This window comes from Malurus melanocephalus, unplaced genomic scaffold (genome assembly GCF_030028575.1).
Source record: "Malurus melanocephalus ecotype Western Australia unplaced genomic scaffold, MMel_1.1 scaffold_6, whole genome shotgun sequence".
Lineage (NCBI taxonomy): Eukaryota > Metazoa > Chordata > Aves > Passeriformes > Maluridae > Malurus > Malurus melanocephalus.
Genome location: NW_026623238.1, coordinates 329,334 through 343,519, shown reverse-complemented (window position 1 = coordinate 343,519; position 14,186 = coordinate 329,334). Strand labels below are relative to the sequence as shown.

At 43.6% G+C, this 14,186-nt stretch overlaps 1 protein-coding gene across 2 annotated transcripts in view; it reads left to right on the top strand.

Moving 5' to 3' along the window:
* Positions 1-13,770, top strand: part of GRHL1 (grainyhead like transcription factor 1) — a 39,891-nt gene extending 26,121 nt beyond the window's left edge. Inside the window, exons 10-16 of one of the 2 annotated variants that reach the window (XM_057371445.1) lie at positions 2,595-2,646; positions 4,831-4,970; positions 5,851-5,888; positions 5,988-6,076; positions 7,822-7,907; positions 9,472-9,536; positions 10,696-13,770. In XM_057371445.1, the coding sequence (XP_057227428.1) occupies positions 2,595-2,646; positions 4,831-4,970; positions 5,851-5,888; positions 5,988-6,076; positions 7,822-7,907; positions 9,472-9,536; positions 10,696-10,810 (585 nt within the window). In that variant the 3' untranslated portion in view covers positions 10,811-13,770. Of the gene's footprint in view, positions 1-2,594; positions 2,683-4,830; positions 4,971-5,850; positions 5,889-5,987; positions 6,077-7,821; positions 7,908-9,471; positions 9,537-10,695 lie in introns of both variants that reach the window. The other variant, XM_057371437.1, reaches the window with a different exon arrangement.
* Positions 13,771-14,186: the final 416 nt, after the last annotated feature.

Genomic DNA, 14,186 nt, shown 5'->3' with positions numbered 1-14,186 from the left:
ATGTTTGTCCTCATGTGATCACTCTTACCTGTAGAAGTTCTRTTACCCATATTTTGTTCACGAAGGGACAAGTCTRCAATGTGGAAGTCTGTTGAAATWAAAAGATAACCACACCAGCAGAAAATYATGGTGCTGTGGCCACCTAACAGGGGTGCCTCCTCTATTCCTTTGTCAAGGCTTTGCTTGCATTGCCTGGGATGTCTGGTTTTCATCTAATCCTCTGTGGTTTCAGGACTTGAGTTAAGCAGTAAGGGTATAATGGTGTCATCCTGTAAAGTGTTATGGCTCAAGCTTCTGTCAGGCTTCACTCACCCATATTTGGACTGAGCAGGGATGGGGCTGACGGATCCCAAAGGAAGAAAACCTTCTCTGCTGGGAATGGTACCTCAGCTATGCATCCACATGAGGAAAATTAAATKCAGGGTTTCGCAGACTGCAGCTTGTGTTGCCCTCTGGGATCTGCTGTTACTCTGGTAGTGATGGGCAGTGCTGTGGGAGGCTTTTTTGGGATGGTAGGAACAAATGAATGAGATGCTGTTGGAGGGACAGAGCGAGTGCAAGGCTGCTGGAGCATTGATGGGGATGGGAGCAACACAGATACTGTTCCTTCAGCTGCATGATCACAGAATGGTTTGGGTTGCAAAGGATCTTTAAAGGTCATCTAGTTACACCTCTGCCATGGGCAGGGACACCTTYYACTAGACCAGGTYACTCAAGGCCCCATCCAACCTGAACTTTGAACACTTCCAGGGATGGGGCATCCACAGCTTCTCTGAGCAACCTGTTCCAGTACCTCAGTACCCTCACCATAAAAAAATGTCCTCCTTATGTCCAGTATAAATCTACCCTCTTTTAGTTTGAAACCATTCCTCTCTGAGCTCTGCTGGCAGGGCAGAAAAGTCTGTTATCAAGATATAACTTGCTTTTTTTTTTTTTTAAGTGTGATTTCAGATGTGTTTACCTGGGCCCCTGTAGTCTGGATCAAGTTGACTTTCACACAGGGAATGGGAGAGCAGAGGTTTTCTCAAAATGTGTGCTCTTGTTGAATCAGCATGTTCTCCACAAGGAAGCAGATGCTGTTCTGKAGCACAATGTTTGAGTAGCACAACTTTATTATTTCCACATGAAAGGTAAAAATCAGATCTGGAGCCAAATTTCATCTTTCTRTGGTCAAGCTGTGATGTTGTGACTATTCTGCTAAGGGATGACACTGAGGGGTTCAGGTCCAGCTGTGCTGAGGTTTAAGTGGGATGTCTTCACTGCAGTGGGCTATATCAGCTTTATRGGGTCAAACAAAGCTGGCAATACCTCTGTTTTCTTATGTAATTTTTTCGCTTTTTCACCACAGCTGCCTGAAGCTGCTTTTTTCTCTCTTACTGGGTGGGAGAAAAGATTATGTGCATTAATGTGTGTCTTGGATAATTTTCCTGTTTATTRTCAGTGCAGATGAGCCCAGTGTTACTAAGCAGGCACAGGCAGCCTGGCATCTACAGGGCATGGATTTACTGGGAAGTAAAGAGGGCTGTTCCTCTTCTCACATTCACAGTTAGGCACGAGTTCCCACCCCGTGGCCACAGGAGTTTTGACACCTCCTTTGCTGTAGCTGATCGAGTCTTCCTCCAGTACCATACAAGGATGTGGGTGTGTTTTGGCAGCTTTGAAGGGGAGTGTGACCAGATTACTGTTACCTCGTGCCCTGCTTTGCAGCTGGGAGACAGGTAGARCTTGTGTATACCAGTTCTGGTGATCTGGTGTTAGCACCAGGACTGAGTGTTGGGGATCTCCTGTGTGCTTATCGCTTCATGCAGCTGKCAATGTGRYATCRCTAACTTAACTCACATGTGRGGAGRAATGAACACTGTTCCAAAGCTGCTKCTTTCCTTCTGTCTATCATAGCTGTCTGCACCTTGCAGAAAATAGGGCAATATGGCACTGTCCCCTCCACTGCTTGGTTTGGAAGGCCAGGAACAGTGCAGCCATGAACCCAGATRGGGATCTGTGGATTCTACCATGGCCTGGCCCTGATAAAAAGAAAATAAATAATCCCTGCTTTAAAGCAATGCACATCTGCAGCTTGAACTCAGTGAGGGCTGGTGCAACTGCTTCAGGCTCTGTGTGAAATGGGCAGGAGCTATTTTGCAGTTGGTGATCCAGGTGTGGTGTAWATTCTGTAGATTTTAATGACAATCGAGTGAACTCTTAAACTGTGGGAACCTGCAATTCATTATTGTTTTAAACATTTCAACTACATTTTTATCAAATGCTTTATAAGATTGTTATAAGTGTGGGTATTTTCTGTCATCGTATCTCCATCTGACTTGAAAGAAAAAGCAAGTGTTTGCATCTTGGATATGGTTGTTGGAGTTCATTACATGATAGGACTCAAAAGTAAGCAGATCTCAAAGTTGGCACACTGTGGCAAATCTGTAGCTCAGGTACTGTGGAACAGACCTCCACAGACACAGCTCTGGAAGAATTGGTGCTTCTGTCTTTGCAACTGAAAAAAAAAAAACCCTCAAAAAATTAAAAATACCTTCTCTCTCTCCCCTCTTCTTCACTCCCTCCCTCCTTTCCCTTAATCTCTTGTCTGACAGGGAGCAGARAGGAAGATCAGGGATGAAGAGCGAAAGCAAAGCAAAAGAAAAGGCAAGTGCACTGATCCCAGCTCCCAGCTAAATGCCTGTAAGTAGAATTTATTCCATCAGTATTTTAAATATTGGATTTCATTTTGGTCACAAATAGCTTGTGCAGTAGAACTCTCATGTTAATTTTTGATCTCTATGGACCAGTTTTAASCAGTTCCTTATGGAGCCATTGTGTTTTGCAAAACACTGGGTCATTTAGGCCTCCATTCTGCATCGTTCTTTCTGCCTAAGACAGGGTCCTGCTGTGTATTCAATCAGGTATGGGTTGTAGCAGTTGAAATGGTGGGGGGAAAGTGGGATTTTTGGGCAGTGCTGAAGTCCCTGCAGATCCAGGTGGCAGTGAGAATGATGTGTTCCCAATGTTTTCAGCTTGATCCTAAACTTAGGCTTTAACTTCTATTAAAAACATGCTTACAACTCCTCAGCAAGGCTGTGGCAGCCTTGGGGCTGAACCTCCCAGCCCTATGCTCACTCTTCTAGAGCAAAGTGGTCCTTAGCAAGTAATTTCAAATTTTCTGTATGTGTGAAGGATTTGGAGAYCTCAGCACTGTAGTATGTCAAGGTTGAGGAGTTTCTTCCTGTGAAGCACCTTCCTTTAGCTGCTCCAGATGATGGATCCTGTGTTTGGATGACTGGTTATTCACCAGCAGAGCTGCTTAGAGGAAGATGTATCTCCCTGTTCCTTGTTGGCACGGGGCAGGCGCGTGCTCTCGCTTGCTCTCCGTGTGCTGTTAACAGCCTGACTGGTTCAGCCAGCACGCACCTCTCAGCTCACCAGGCAGGATTTTCCTGACGCAGCAGGTACAGGCTGCTGGAGCAGCTTCAGAAGATAATGCTGAAGGGAACCTGTTTGCTCAAGGGCAGTTGTGGAAAGGGCTGGGTTTTTGGTTTTTTTACAAGGTACATCATGAGARGCAGGTTTAGCACAGTTAGGATTTCGCAAATGTAGTAGCCCCAGCAGATTACTGCATGCAGCCCTTTGCATAATGGCTGGAAAGGGAAGACAGTTTCGATACACATTTCCAGGATCTTATGATTTTACAAAAGCTGCTTTCCAATGTTAATTTTCTAGGCTTGGGCTTAGCCCAATATGACCCTTATTTTCCTGGAAAGTGCAGTGCTTTCTTCTTTAGTTCTTACTTAGGAAGTTTTTGATTCCTTTAAGCCATAAGCTGTTATACTGACCTCCATAATCACAAATGCCAGGTGTGCATGAACTGTTCAACAGCAGAAACAGTTGGTGGCTTTTGGTCAAAGTTATTTTTACAGGRATTGAGCAATCTTTTGAAAAATCAGTTTTGCAAGGGAAAAATAGTCRTTTCTACTGAGGACATGAGAAATGGTTTTGTTTGAAAAACATTTGTTTTGTTTGCAGTTGGTTTGACCTTAGATGGATATGTTTCCACTTGGTAAAATAAAATCTTTGACTGTGGTAGTTTGACATGAATGTGTCTGAAGTGCAGTTTAAGGCACTGCCTCACTTTTTCCTCAGAGGGTCTTTGTGGATGAAGTCTGYCCTCTTGGTGGGTTGTGTCACATCRGCYGGTGCATTGTGAGAGCCAAAGTGCTCTGTGGGAGACAGTGCTGATCCTGGGAGGATGGACTAAGGGCTGGCAGCCTGAGGTGACCAGGATGAACAATGAGAGGAACCAAAATGTAACTCTAAATACAGCAACTTGCCCAAACCGGTATTTGTACTACCTCTGTAGTATAGTGCTTCTGTGGTGCTGTCTCTTWGAGAGGCTTTTCCAATTGGGATCATGCAAATTGTCCCTTCGTGTTCTTTTTACCTTCCTGGGCAAGCTTTTGAGGGAATGGATATGGAGAAGGTGGGGCAGGGTCTGGTTTTTGCTCTGTTTGGATGGTTTGCTTGGTACATGGAAGACCTCAGTTCCTCTCTTGGGGTGAGCGCCAGGTTATTGTCCATCCTAATAAATACCTGAACAAAGTTGAGCAGCTTAATTGGAAAGATGGAGAMAGCTTAGACAACTCTGTGAAAGTAGAGTAGGGCCCTCAGCTGGACAACCAAAGTTCAAACTTCTTTATCACTTATCTTTATCAAAGGAGCTTCTTGCTTTGATCCTGACTGCAGAGTACCCTTGTTCAATAGCATATGTACCTTTTAAATCATGTAGGGCCCCTTCAGGGCCTTCACTATCCTCTATCCCAATCTTTGTCTCTGCAGTTTCTGATGTCAAAGTGCCCATGCTTCCCTCACACAAACGTACAGACATCACCATCTTCAAGCCYTTCATGGACCTAGACACTCAGCCTGTCCTGTTCATTCCTGATGTTCATTTTGCAAACCTTCAGCGTGGGGCTCACGTGAGTAAAGCTCATGGGTGTGGGGATGAGGAGGCTCTGRCATGTATTTGCAAAAGGCCTGGGATGTTGTGTGTGGAGATGTACACATGAAATGTCAGACTGCAAATACAAATAYATGTTGAGTTTCACGTGGGCAAGAGATGTTGCTCCAAGATACACTGGCTAGAGCTGTCAGGGGATGTTTTATCATCAAATTATTTTCCTATCAAATCCAGTTTCTGTGAACCTGAAAGGATTTTTCTATAGCATTTCCATTGCATGATCTGCAGGCTGGTTTTCTCTCATAACATCCCTTGGGATCCTGGTGTGCTGTTGTGCAGCATAAGCTCTTTCAGATGCCTGCTGCAGGGTGAAAACCTCTGCTGTGGAACTGGCACATGTGTCAGCTCTGTGATCCACTGCCAGAGCGCCCTGCCTCAGCATTCCTGGAAAGTTCCAGCTTACAAGAAACTGGAAGGGAAAAAATTAGCATGCAACCAAGTTTCAAAATCTTGAGCTTTCCTGTGCTGGGAGTTCTGCCATGCTCTTGCATGAGCTAAACCTTACTTTTTAAGAGCGTTGTCTGAACTCCTAAAAGGGATGGAGAGTAAACCTGTATGCCTAAGGCTGACATTCCTGCATGTTTTCCTACAAAGCCCTAGTGCTGAGTTTTGTCAGAAGACTCTACACCAGTCCAGGTAGGAAGCTAGTTAGCTCCTCTTTGTTCCTGTCCCTCATTTAAGATGCCTTAATATTTTTTATTAAAAAAGGTAAAGTAGATGCTTACTGGCTTTTGGAAGATTGAGCCAAAGTATCATTTGATTCAGCATTGAAAGATTATGAGAAAATGAWTTCTAGTTCTGGATGAAATATTCACCAAATCTGCCCTTTGTTTTTAAAGGTCCTTCCTGTTGCTTCAGAAGAACTGGAGGGTGAAAGGTAAGAGCTGCCCTGCAACCTCCTGACACCTTGCCCTCAGACAGAGGGTTAAGTCTCTGTAATTGTACYACTGCTAACTTTTTGCCCTGTCAATGACAGCTCCAACCTGAAGAGAGGAGCTTATATTGGTGAAGAGGACTTTATTGCTACTCCAAATAAGATGGCCAGAATAGAAGAGCCAAAAAGAGGTATTTTCTTTTTCAGAGACTGAATAGTGGGAATATTTGTCCATCATGATAGAGAGATGCATCTGAGGCTAAATAATTTTTTAATTCATATTGATGTATACTTCAGCCTGATTTTTGTGGCTTTGAGTAGTGATGGTTCATGTATCAGGATGTGATTCAGCTGTGCAAATCATTCACAGTGTGGGAATTTGTGGGAGTTTCTGCCTACTCAGACAGTAATTGGCGCTGAACCAAGGAAAGAGACTCAAGAGGAGGTGAGCAGCTTACCAGTATCCCTAATGGACTGGGGGAGAGAATTCATCCTGTAGCCTGCTACATAATACTCTGGAAATCTCCTCCAGGACTTCAGGCAGTGAACACTAAGAACTGGTTCTGGGTGTAAAACTGTTGCATCTTTCATGGTGCCAGGAAATGGAATGTTCACCTCTGAAAGCCAAGCTTAAAAAATATTCTGCTAATTTTTAACTGAGTTTCAGTCTTTGCAATTTCATGTTGCTCTGGCGTTGTGGAAGCAGATGAGAGATCCCTTTGGGGTGGTGGAGGTGGTGTACCTGCTTGATGACAGTTGTGTGTGGAAGGACCACAACAAAGCTTGAAGGACTAAGCCTGTGAAGCAGCAAATGCTAAGTCTAGCAAGTCTGACCATAACAGGCCTGCACTTCTGTAGTGTGGATAAACTAGTTAGGAAGGATGAATTTTATGGAAGGAAATAGGACTTCTTGTTTTTTTTTCATGTTGTTGTATGCCGTAAAACAAGGCTCATGGGATTCTCTCTCTTTTGGCTATCATCTGACATGTGCTGTCTTCCTTTTTCAAATCTACCGTCCTCCCTTTCTAAACCTGCCTTTAGCAGGAAAACTGGGAAATGCATCAAAGTGCTGTGCTGTCCCGAGTTCACCTTGTTCAATTAGAAATGCCAGTAATTGTTCCATGCTGCAGGTGTGTCAAAGCTGTGGCTGATGAACCCTTGCAAACAATCCAGGCCTGCAACACCTAGTCATTAGAAGATGGATTAAAGACAGCAAAGCTGTTAAAGTCCAAGCTTTGTTGCTCTCCTGGCTTATTCCTCAGCCTTAATGTAGTTTTTAATGAGTCTGATGTTACATACAATGAGTCTGTRCTAGCTTGAGAACGCTAGGGATGCTCACCTAATTGGTGTTCTTGCTCTTTCGTTCCCCTCCTAGCAGGAGATCAAGCTTGCATTGTATGTCAGCTGTGGTGGTATGAGTATTACTGAAACACAGCAAGGGGCAGGAAGAAAGATGAGACAGCGTAGGAGGAACAGAGCACTGTACAAATAAATTATTTAAAAATAAGGAGGTGGCTAGGATGCCTTCACCTGCTGTGACAGCATCTGTCAAATTTGATTGTGAAAAGTCTTATGGCAAATGACTGTGAGAKATGGAGGAACTCAAGAGTCTCAAAGATTTGTGCTTTGTGTTCCTCCTTCCTTTATTTCAAATATGACTTTTTTTTCTAATAATAGAGAAAATAAAGAAAATGCAAAAATATTTTGACAATAAAGATGCTTGAGCATACAGTGGCTTTATGTGCAAGAAGTAAGTTTTGAGCCAAGCTAGCTGTGCCTGTTTGTGATACAGTCTGGAGTGTATATTGGATGTATGTATGTGTATCTCTTTATAAGAGCCTCAGTGGATGTCTCTGTGTACTTAGCCTCTTTGGGATGCAGATCTTTCCTGTGGAGCAATTGCACAGTTAATTCCTCTCTCCAAATTGCTTTCCAGTGTTGCTCTATGTCCGAAAAGAGTCMGAGGAAGTCTTTGATGCTCTAATGTTGAAGACACCATGTCTGAAAGGCCTAATGGAAGCGGTAAGTAGTGAGGCTAGTTTACAGTCCTTGAGAAAAAGCCCTGGCTACCCAGTCCTTACACACTGGCCAGTCACACACTTTGAATCACAGCTTGTGTCCACATATTTCTGTTCTTCTGGATAAGAAGAATAGGGAAGATTTCCTTTCAATAACGTGGAAATTAATGCAAATAATACTTTAATTTATTTGTAAGGGATTCAGGAAGCTTCTGTTTTGAGTACCTTATCCCACATCTGTGGGGTCTGGGTGTAAGAAGCCTTCCTGAAAATCCAGGTGTGTCAAGCTTGATGATTGGATGTTCCTCTTGTCAGAGGAGGGTACTTTAGTTAGTAGTGATTTTCAGAATGTGTCCAGTGGCTCGGGTTTGTTTCAGCCTTTCAAAGCCATGTTTGGGGGCTTCCACTCCCCTTTCACAATCTCCTAATGCAGAGCTACAAGTCTCAGCTTCTATGTGTTGCTAAAGACTTTTAGATATTTGGGCACAGATGTGTGAAATTGCTCTCTGGTGCTCGACTTCCGAAATAGCCTTCTGCTATCCCTGCTGCTGCAGAGCRAGGGAAGTACACAGCTTAAGTCCAAGGAATGGTGTAATGTTTGGCATGAACTCAAAGCTGACGTTTCTGTCTGTCTCTGTGACTAATGCCTGTGCTCAGAGAACAGGGGCTTTGGGGTTGTACAGGCAGGTCTGGCCCTTAACTTTTGGTTGCAGAGATTGTTCTGTAACCAGAATCTTTATGTCTTCCTGGCTGTGAGGCTCTGCCAGCTGGAGTGTGGGGGCTAATGGAGAGAGGGATTGAAGGCTGTGAACTTTAGGACCCCATGGTCCTKAAGTGAAGCTGCACCTTTGTGGTTTCACTTGGATTTCTTAAAGCAAGGAACCAAGAACTCACGGCTGTAAMTTGGGGGGATACTCTCTGTATATTTGCATGTCAGATCCGTGTGTTAGTTTGGTACTTGCTGTTGGTGTGATAGAGCAGCTGGCCAAGGCAAACCAGGCTTAGGTCACTGACCTCCTGACTTTCTAGAGGTTTTGCAGTAAAGGGCCATGGTCGGTGACTGTGGCTCCACACTGATGTCACCCTGCTGGGGAAGGGAAATGTTTCTGATCACCTCAGGCCCTTAACAGAAGAGGTCTTCTCTCTGCTGCTATTTTCTTCTTTCAGCTGCTGTCGTGTTTTTCTAGTTTTCACTTGGTCCCTCTGACACTAAATTTAAAAATGGTTTTCAGTATGCTAAGAGAACAGAGAGCCAAGAGAGAATGAGAGTCAAGGTATGGAGTGGGTTTTTAATGGATGGGCTTTTGAGTGTAGGGGCAGGAGGTTGCTGTATGAGAAATAAGTATCCAGGTTTCAAACATTAAATTTTTTGCACAGAAGTTGGCAAAATGCAGAGAAGGGGCTCTCATCTGTAGACTTCGCTATAATTTGGGATTTAGTGTTGCCTATATACGGCAGAGCAGTTGTCCTCATCTGCAGGCTTTTTTTTGTTGTTCCTGTCTGTAAAATTGGAAGTGTAATGACAGCAGTCTCCTTGCTTCACCAATCATTGCTTTCTTTTGTTCTAGATATCTGACAAGTATGATGTTCCTTTTGATAAAATAGGAAAAATCTTCAAAAAATGTAAAAAAGGGTGAGTATTTACTGTGCAATAAGTGCCTAAGAATATGAACACCTTTTTTCAAACCTGTTGGCAGATCTGCTGTGTAATTCCTCRATGCACTGCAGATATGCAAATACCATTTGCTGTTATGTGTGTGTGTGCACACAATGTATACATTTGCCATCATACCTGGAGCTGAAGACTGGAAGACGATAGGAAGGGTCATATAGAAATAAGTAGTCTGACTTCCTGTCATGCAAACTCTCTGACCTAGTTGTTGTTTGAATCAAAGTTGATCATGTCAGAGGAAGAAGAGTTCAGTTTGTTAAAAGAGTCGCAATGGTGAGGAACCTCCTTCAACCCATGTTAAATTTTTCCAGTGGTTGACTGGGATGACTAAATCTGCATTTTGCTAGTTACTATACCCTGGCTGTCTTTTTGTGGGCTTAATTGAAGAGAACTTTGTTGTAGAGTCTCTGTTTCTCACAGAGACCACACTTCACCCTCTTTTTATTTTGTAGCATAAATAGAGTTTCTGAACATCATCTGCTTTTATCTCTTAATTTCTCAATAATTTTCTTGGGTTGTCTCTAAGTCACTTTGGTGTCTCAGCCTCTTCCCCAAAGTCCCTCTAGCCAGAAAATTACAGCCTTCCAAGGTTGTGCTTTCATAGCAGAATGACCCAACCAGAACAGCTGCAGAAGTTTAGAATTTGTGATATCTAAGGCGCTGCTAAGCACAGCTTTGTGTGTGTGTGTGTGTGTGCTCACAAATACACAGGTATTAACTTTTCTGGCAAATGAAAGAAGTGGCCAAGCATGCGTKGTTTCTTCTCTGTGAGCTTCTGTAGGGTTTTTTGCTGATAGTTTATAACTGTCAAGCAAACTCATTCMGAGCTCCAAGTGCCCACAGCTTCAGAAGGATTCTACTGGTTTCAAGATCTCTCTCTCTCCCTGGTCCAGGAGCCAGATTTAACCCTTCCATTCAGACCCTGAGAAGTGTGGCTGCCGCTTTGATGGCAGATTTGGGTAAGGACAGCCATACCTGCAATGGAAGCAATGAGTCAGAGAGAGATGAGCAGGGATCTTGTGTTACCCTTTGGTAGTCTAGGCTTTCTGAGGTTTGAGGGTGCTTTTGCTGTCCTTGGAATTTAGAACTGTAAAATATCTGATCTATTTTATTTTTCCAGAATTCTGGTCAACATGGATGATAACATTGTGAAACACTATTCTAATGAAGATACATTCCAACTGCAGATTGAAGAAGTTGGAGGATCTTACAAACTCACTCTGACTGAGATCTAAGATCACAGATCCTCTGTGGATTTTAAACACAGGTCTCAAGTGAACATTTTCCCATAATTCAGTATGTTGGGCAAAACACTAATCACCTCCAGAAAAAAAGCTAGGTGTTTGACTTGKTCTGGGGAGCAGAGCAGTGGTTTTGCTTAATACACTTGTGTTTGTGTTCTTGCTCATGACCTTATTTGCACTTGAAATGGGCAAGCAAAGATTGGCAATTAAACGGAAAGCATGTATATATTTTTACTAGTGTATAAACCACTAGTAGGTATGGGAGGGGAATCTCCTGGAAGGTGGCCTTTTAGACTCGTGATGTCTTATTTATCTATTCAGTAACCATGTTTGAGCCCRTTATCAGCTAATACCATTTTACTGGACTGTTTTCTGCTAGGGAGAGCTGCAAAACTACTAATTTATATTAGTAGGAGTTGCATGCAGGTTGGAGAAAAGTCTTTATAATGTTTACTTGTGACCAGGGCAGACTGTTGAAATCACTTGTGTCATTTGGGGGGAATGTAAAACTGCCTTGCTTATGAAGAACTCGCCTTAGTAACTGTGTGAACTCTCATCAGATGAAGCTATATTGTATATAAGTGCAATATATTTTTGAAGGTTTGTAAATGTGTACATATAAGCGATATATAATATATATAAAATATGGTGTTCTGTATATACCGTGACTATATGCAATGAAGCCCATCTAAAAGGATGCCATATACAGAGAAAACATATTTAACGTAGCTATTTAAAAATGGACAAACCCTTTTGATACACCAAAGGTGAGCACACGTTTGTATATTCATAGAAGGCACAAGAGACCTGCTTGTTAAACATGGATCTTCCTACGTGGAAGGAAAAAGATACCAGCTCTCTCCTAAATCCTCATGCACAGCCAGGCAAAGGAAGTCCTGGCTTCTCTCATGAACTGCCTCTGAGTCCTGAAACAGATGTGTACTGCTGTCCTGGGAGGTAATTTGGCCTGAGTCTGAGAGCTGGGTCCCAAGCGGAGCTCAGCAGTGCAGTTCTCTTGAACTCTCGCTTTTAGGGGTCAGGGAGAAGGTCTCCAGGAGGGTGGATTTTTTTTGTAGCAGTGTACCTAAGGCTCAGCTGGATGCTACCGATAGCAGCAGCTCAGGCTGGATGAACCCTAGGGCTGGAGCTGGCTTGCAAGGGTCTGGATGTCAACGACTGGAAATGCACAGGCAAGGAGCAAGGTGGCAAAATGGCTCAGCAGGCCATGTGTTAGCAGGGAGTAGGACTTGCAAGAAGGTTACACATTCTTGGTGTCCGTACATACCATGGACCCACTGCTGAGCTGGAGAGACCCAATGGGCACAGTAGGCATCCTGAGCCCCAGCTGGGAGTGCCAGACATCTCCAAAAAGTACTGCTCTGTGCTATTTACTCCTCGTGTGCATGTGCTTATGAAGGGAAGGCACCTTTTGGTCAGTAGCAAGTGAGAGAGCAGCATTCAAAGGTCAGCACTTGTCTCTAAGGCAAAATCCTCCATTTCATGGTGAGCAGATGAATGTGAGTGCCAGCTCCAGTGTCAGAACTGTAGTTAGGGATCTGGATAATGAAAGAGGTTAATAATATTTTCAGACAGTACAAAGAAAGCTGCACATGCCTCACCTAGGACATGAAGGTCAACCTGGAAATACTGGAGAAATAGTCTGGAAAAGTAGGATATGATTTTACTTAATAATTAACAATTTTACTTAATGGTTAACGAATTGTAACCTACTATTGTTCTGCTCTGTCATCATGCTGTTTGGAAGAAGGAGGCAAATGCCACATTGAGTTGATTGACAGGAGCATGACCTGCAAGAAATAGGAGACCCCTCTTTGGCTCTGCTTGGCACCACCGAGGCCTCTGCTGGAGCACGGTGCCCTGACAGTGGAGCCGAGTCCTTGCTGATGTCTCAGACAGGCCAGACCTGTGGTCCTTCAGCCAGAGCTCGTGGCTTCTGAGGAGGAAGGCCTGCATAATTTGGCTGGTGAGGGGTCATGTTCCATGGGATGGTTGATAGGAGTAGCCTCCCAACCAATGGAARCATCCTCCTTTCCATGGGAAGCACAAGGAGGAGTGGGTGTGAATTGCAGAAATTCAGGTTGGGTATTGAGGCAATTTTCTCTAGTGAGAAGAGGAGGTTGCCCATGGAGGTGGTGGTTTGGCATCAAAGGTCTGGTCATTCAGAGCCAGGCTGGGCAAAGGCATCTCTGGGCTGACATGGGTGTAATTGATTCTCCCTTGGTGGTGAGTCCAGGTGACCACTTGAAGTCCCTTCCCACCTTCTTTGGGAATGCTTTATATGAAACAYAGTATTTTGGAATTTGTATTTGGATCAATCCTGAGCTGGTTCATTCCACTCCCCCCTCCATTCCCCCCTCCTTCCTTCTCCTCCTTGGCCGRTGGGTCCCAGCAGAGGTTGGCAATGCTCTGGGCACTGCTCCCCTCTCTGCTCTGGGGCTGGAGTCCAACACCTGCAACCAAACACAGGAATCCACCGCTGGCAGAGCAGCCAGGGACTYGTACCCAGCCAGCACCAGCTCCTGTTTGGGCTTCCCTTCAGCAGCCACAGGAATCATTTTACTATGGCAAGGGAATTTTTTTTTTTTTAACCTGATATATAGATTACATATATATATATATTTACACATTTTTACTGAAAATGGAAGTTTTATTACAGAAACTTGGTCTAGGGTCAGGGAAGTAGATGTAGAGTCTCCATAGAGGTAAGATTGACATGAATGTTATTTCTTATTACTGCTTAATGAAGTATGTGAACGAAATCTGACGATTGTTTTCCACTATAAGATATTCTGGGACACGGGTCTTATAACAGTAGCAGCAATGTTATGTATGTTTTATGAAACTGATCTTTTTTTTTTGTTTGGCCTGCTGTTTTTTAATTGAAAATGTATTTTAAACCAAGCTATTAAATTTTATATGTTCATTTCTAATGATGAGTCTTTTATGTATCAAATGCATTTGCTCTTATCCCTTCAATTTTCCCTTGTCAGGGAATCTATAAAACCCTGGTGATTGTTTCCCAGTTGTTCCTTGCAAAAGAAAATAATCCCAGTGCCTGCCTTGCTGTGTTTATTCCCACATAAGTAATGGTCAGCCCCATTCTCATCCCTGCTTTACGGAAGCTGTGCAGCATTTGCATCTGTAGGACCCTTTCCTTTGCCACGAGAGCAGAACATCCATGGTAAGATCACGTGTGAAGCAGGACCACTAATGAGGCTGCAGGCATTGACTTCCCCAAGATGAAAAGAAAATTCATACTAACATCTCTGGGATAATCCTAACGCCATGGTGTCTGGAGTGGTGTTTGTCTCCTCTTTTTCAGTCAGAACTGTCTCAACAAGCTTTT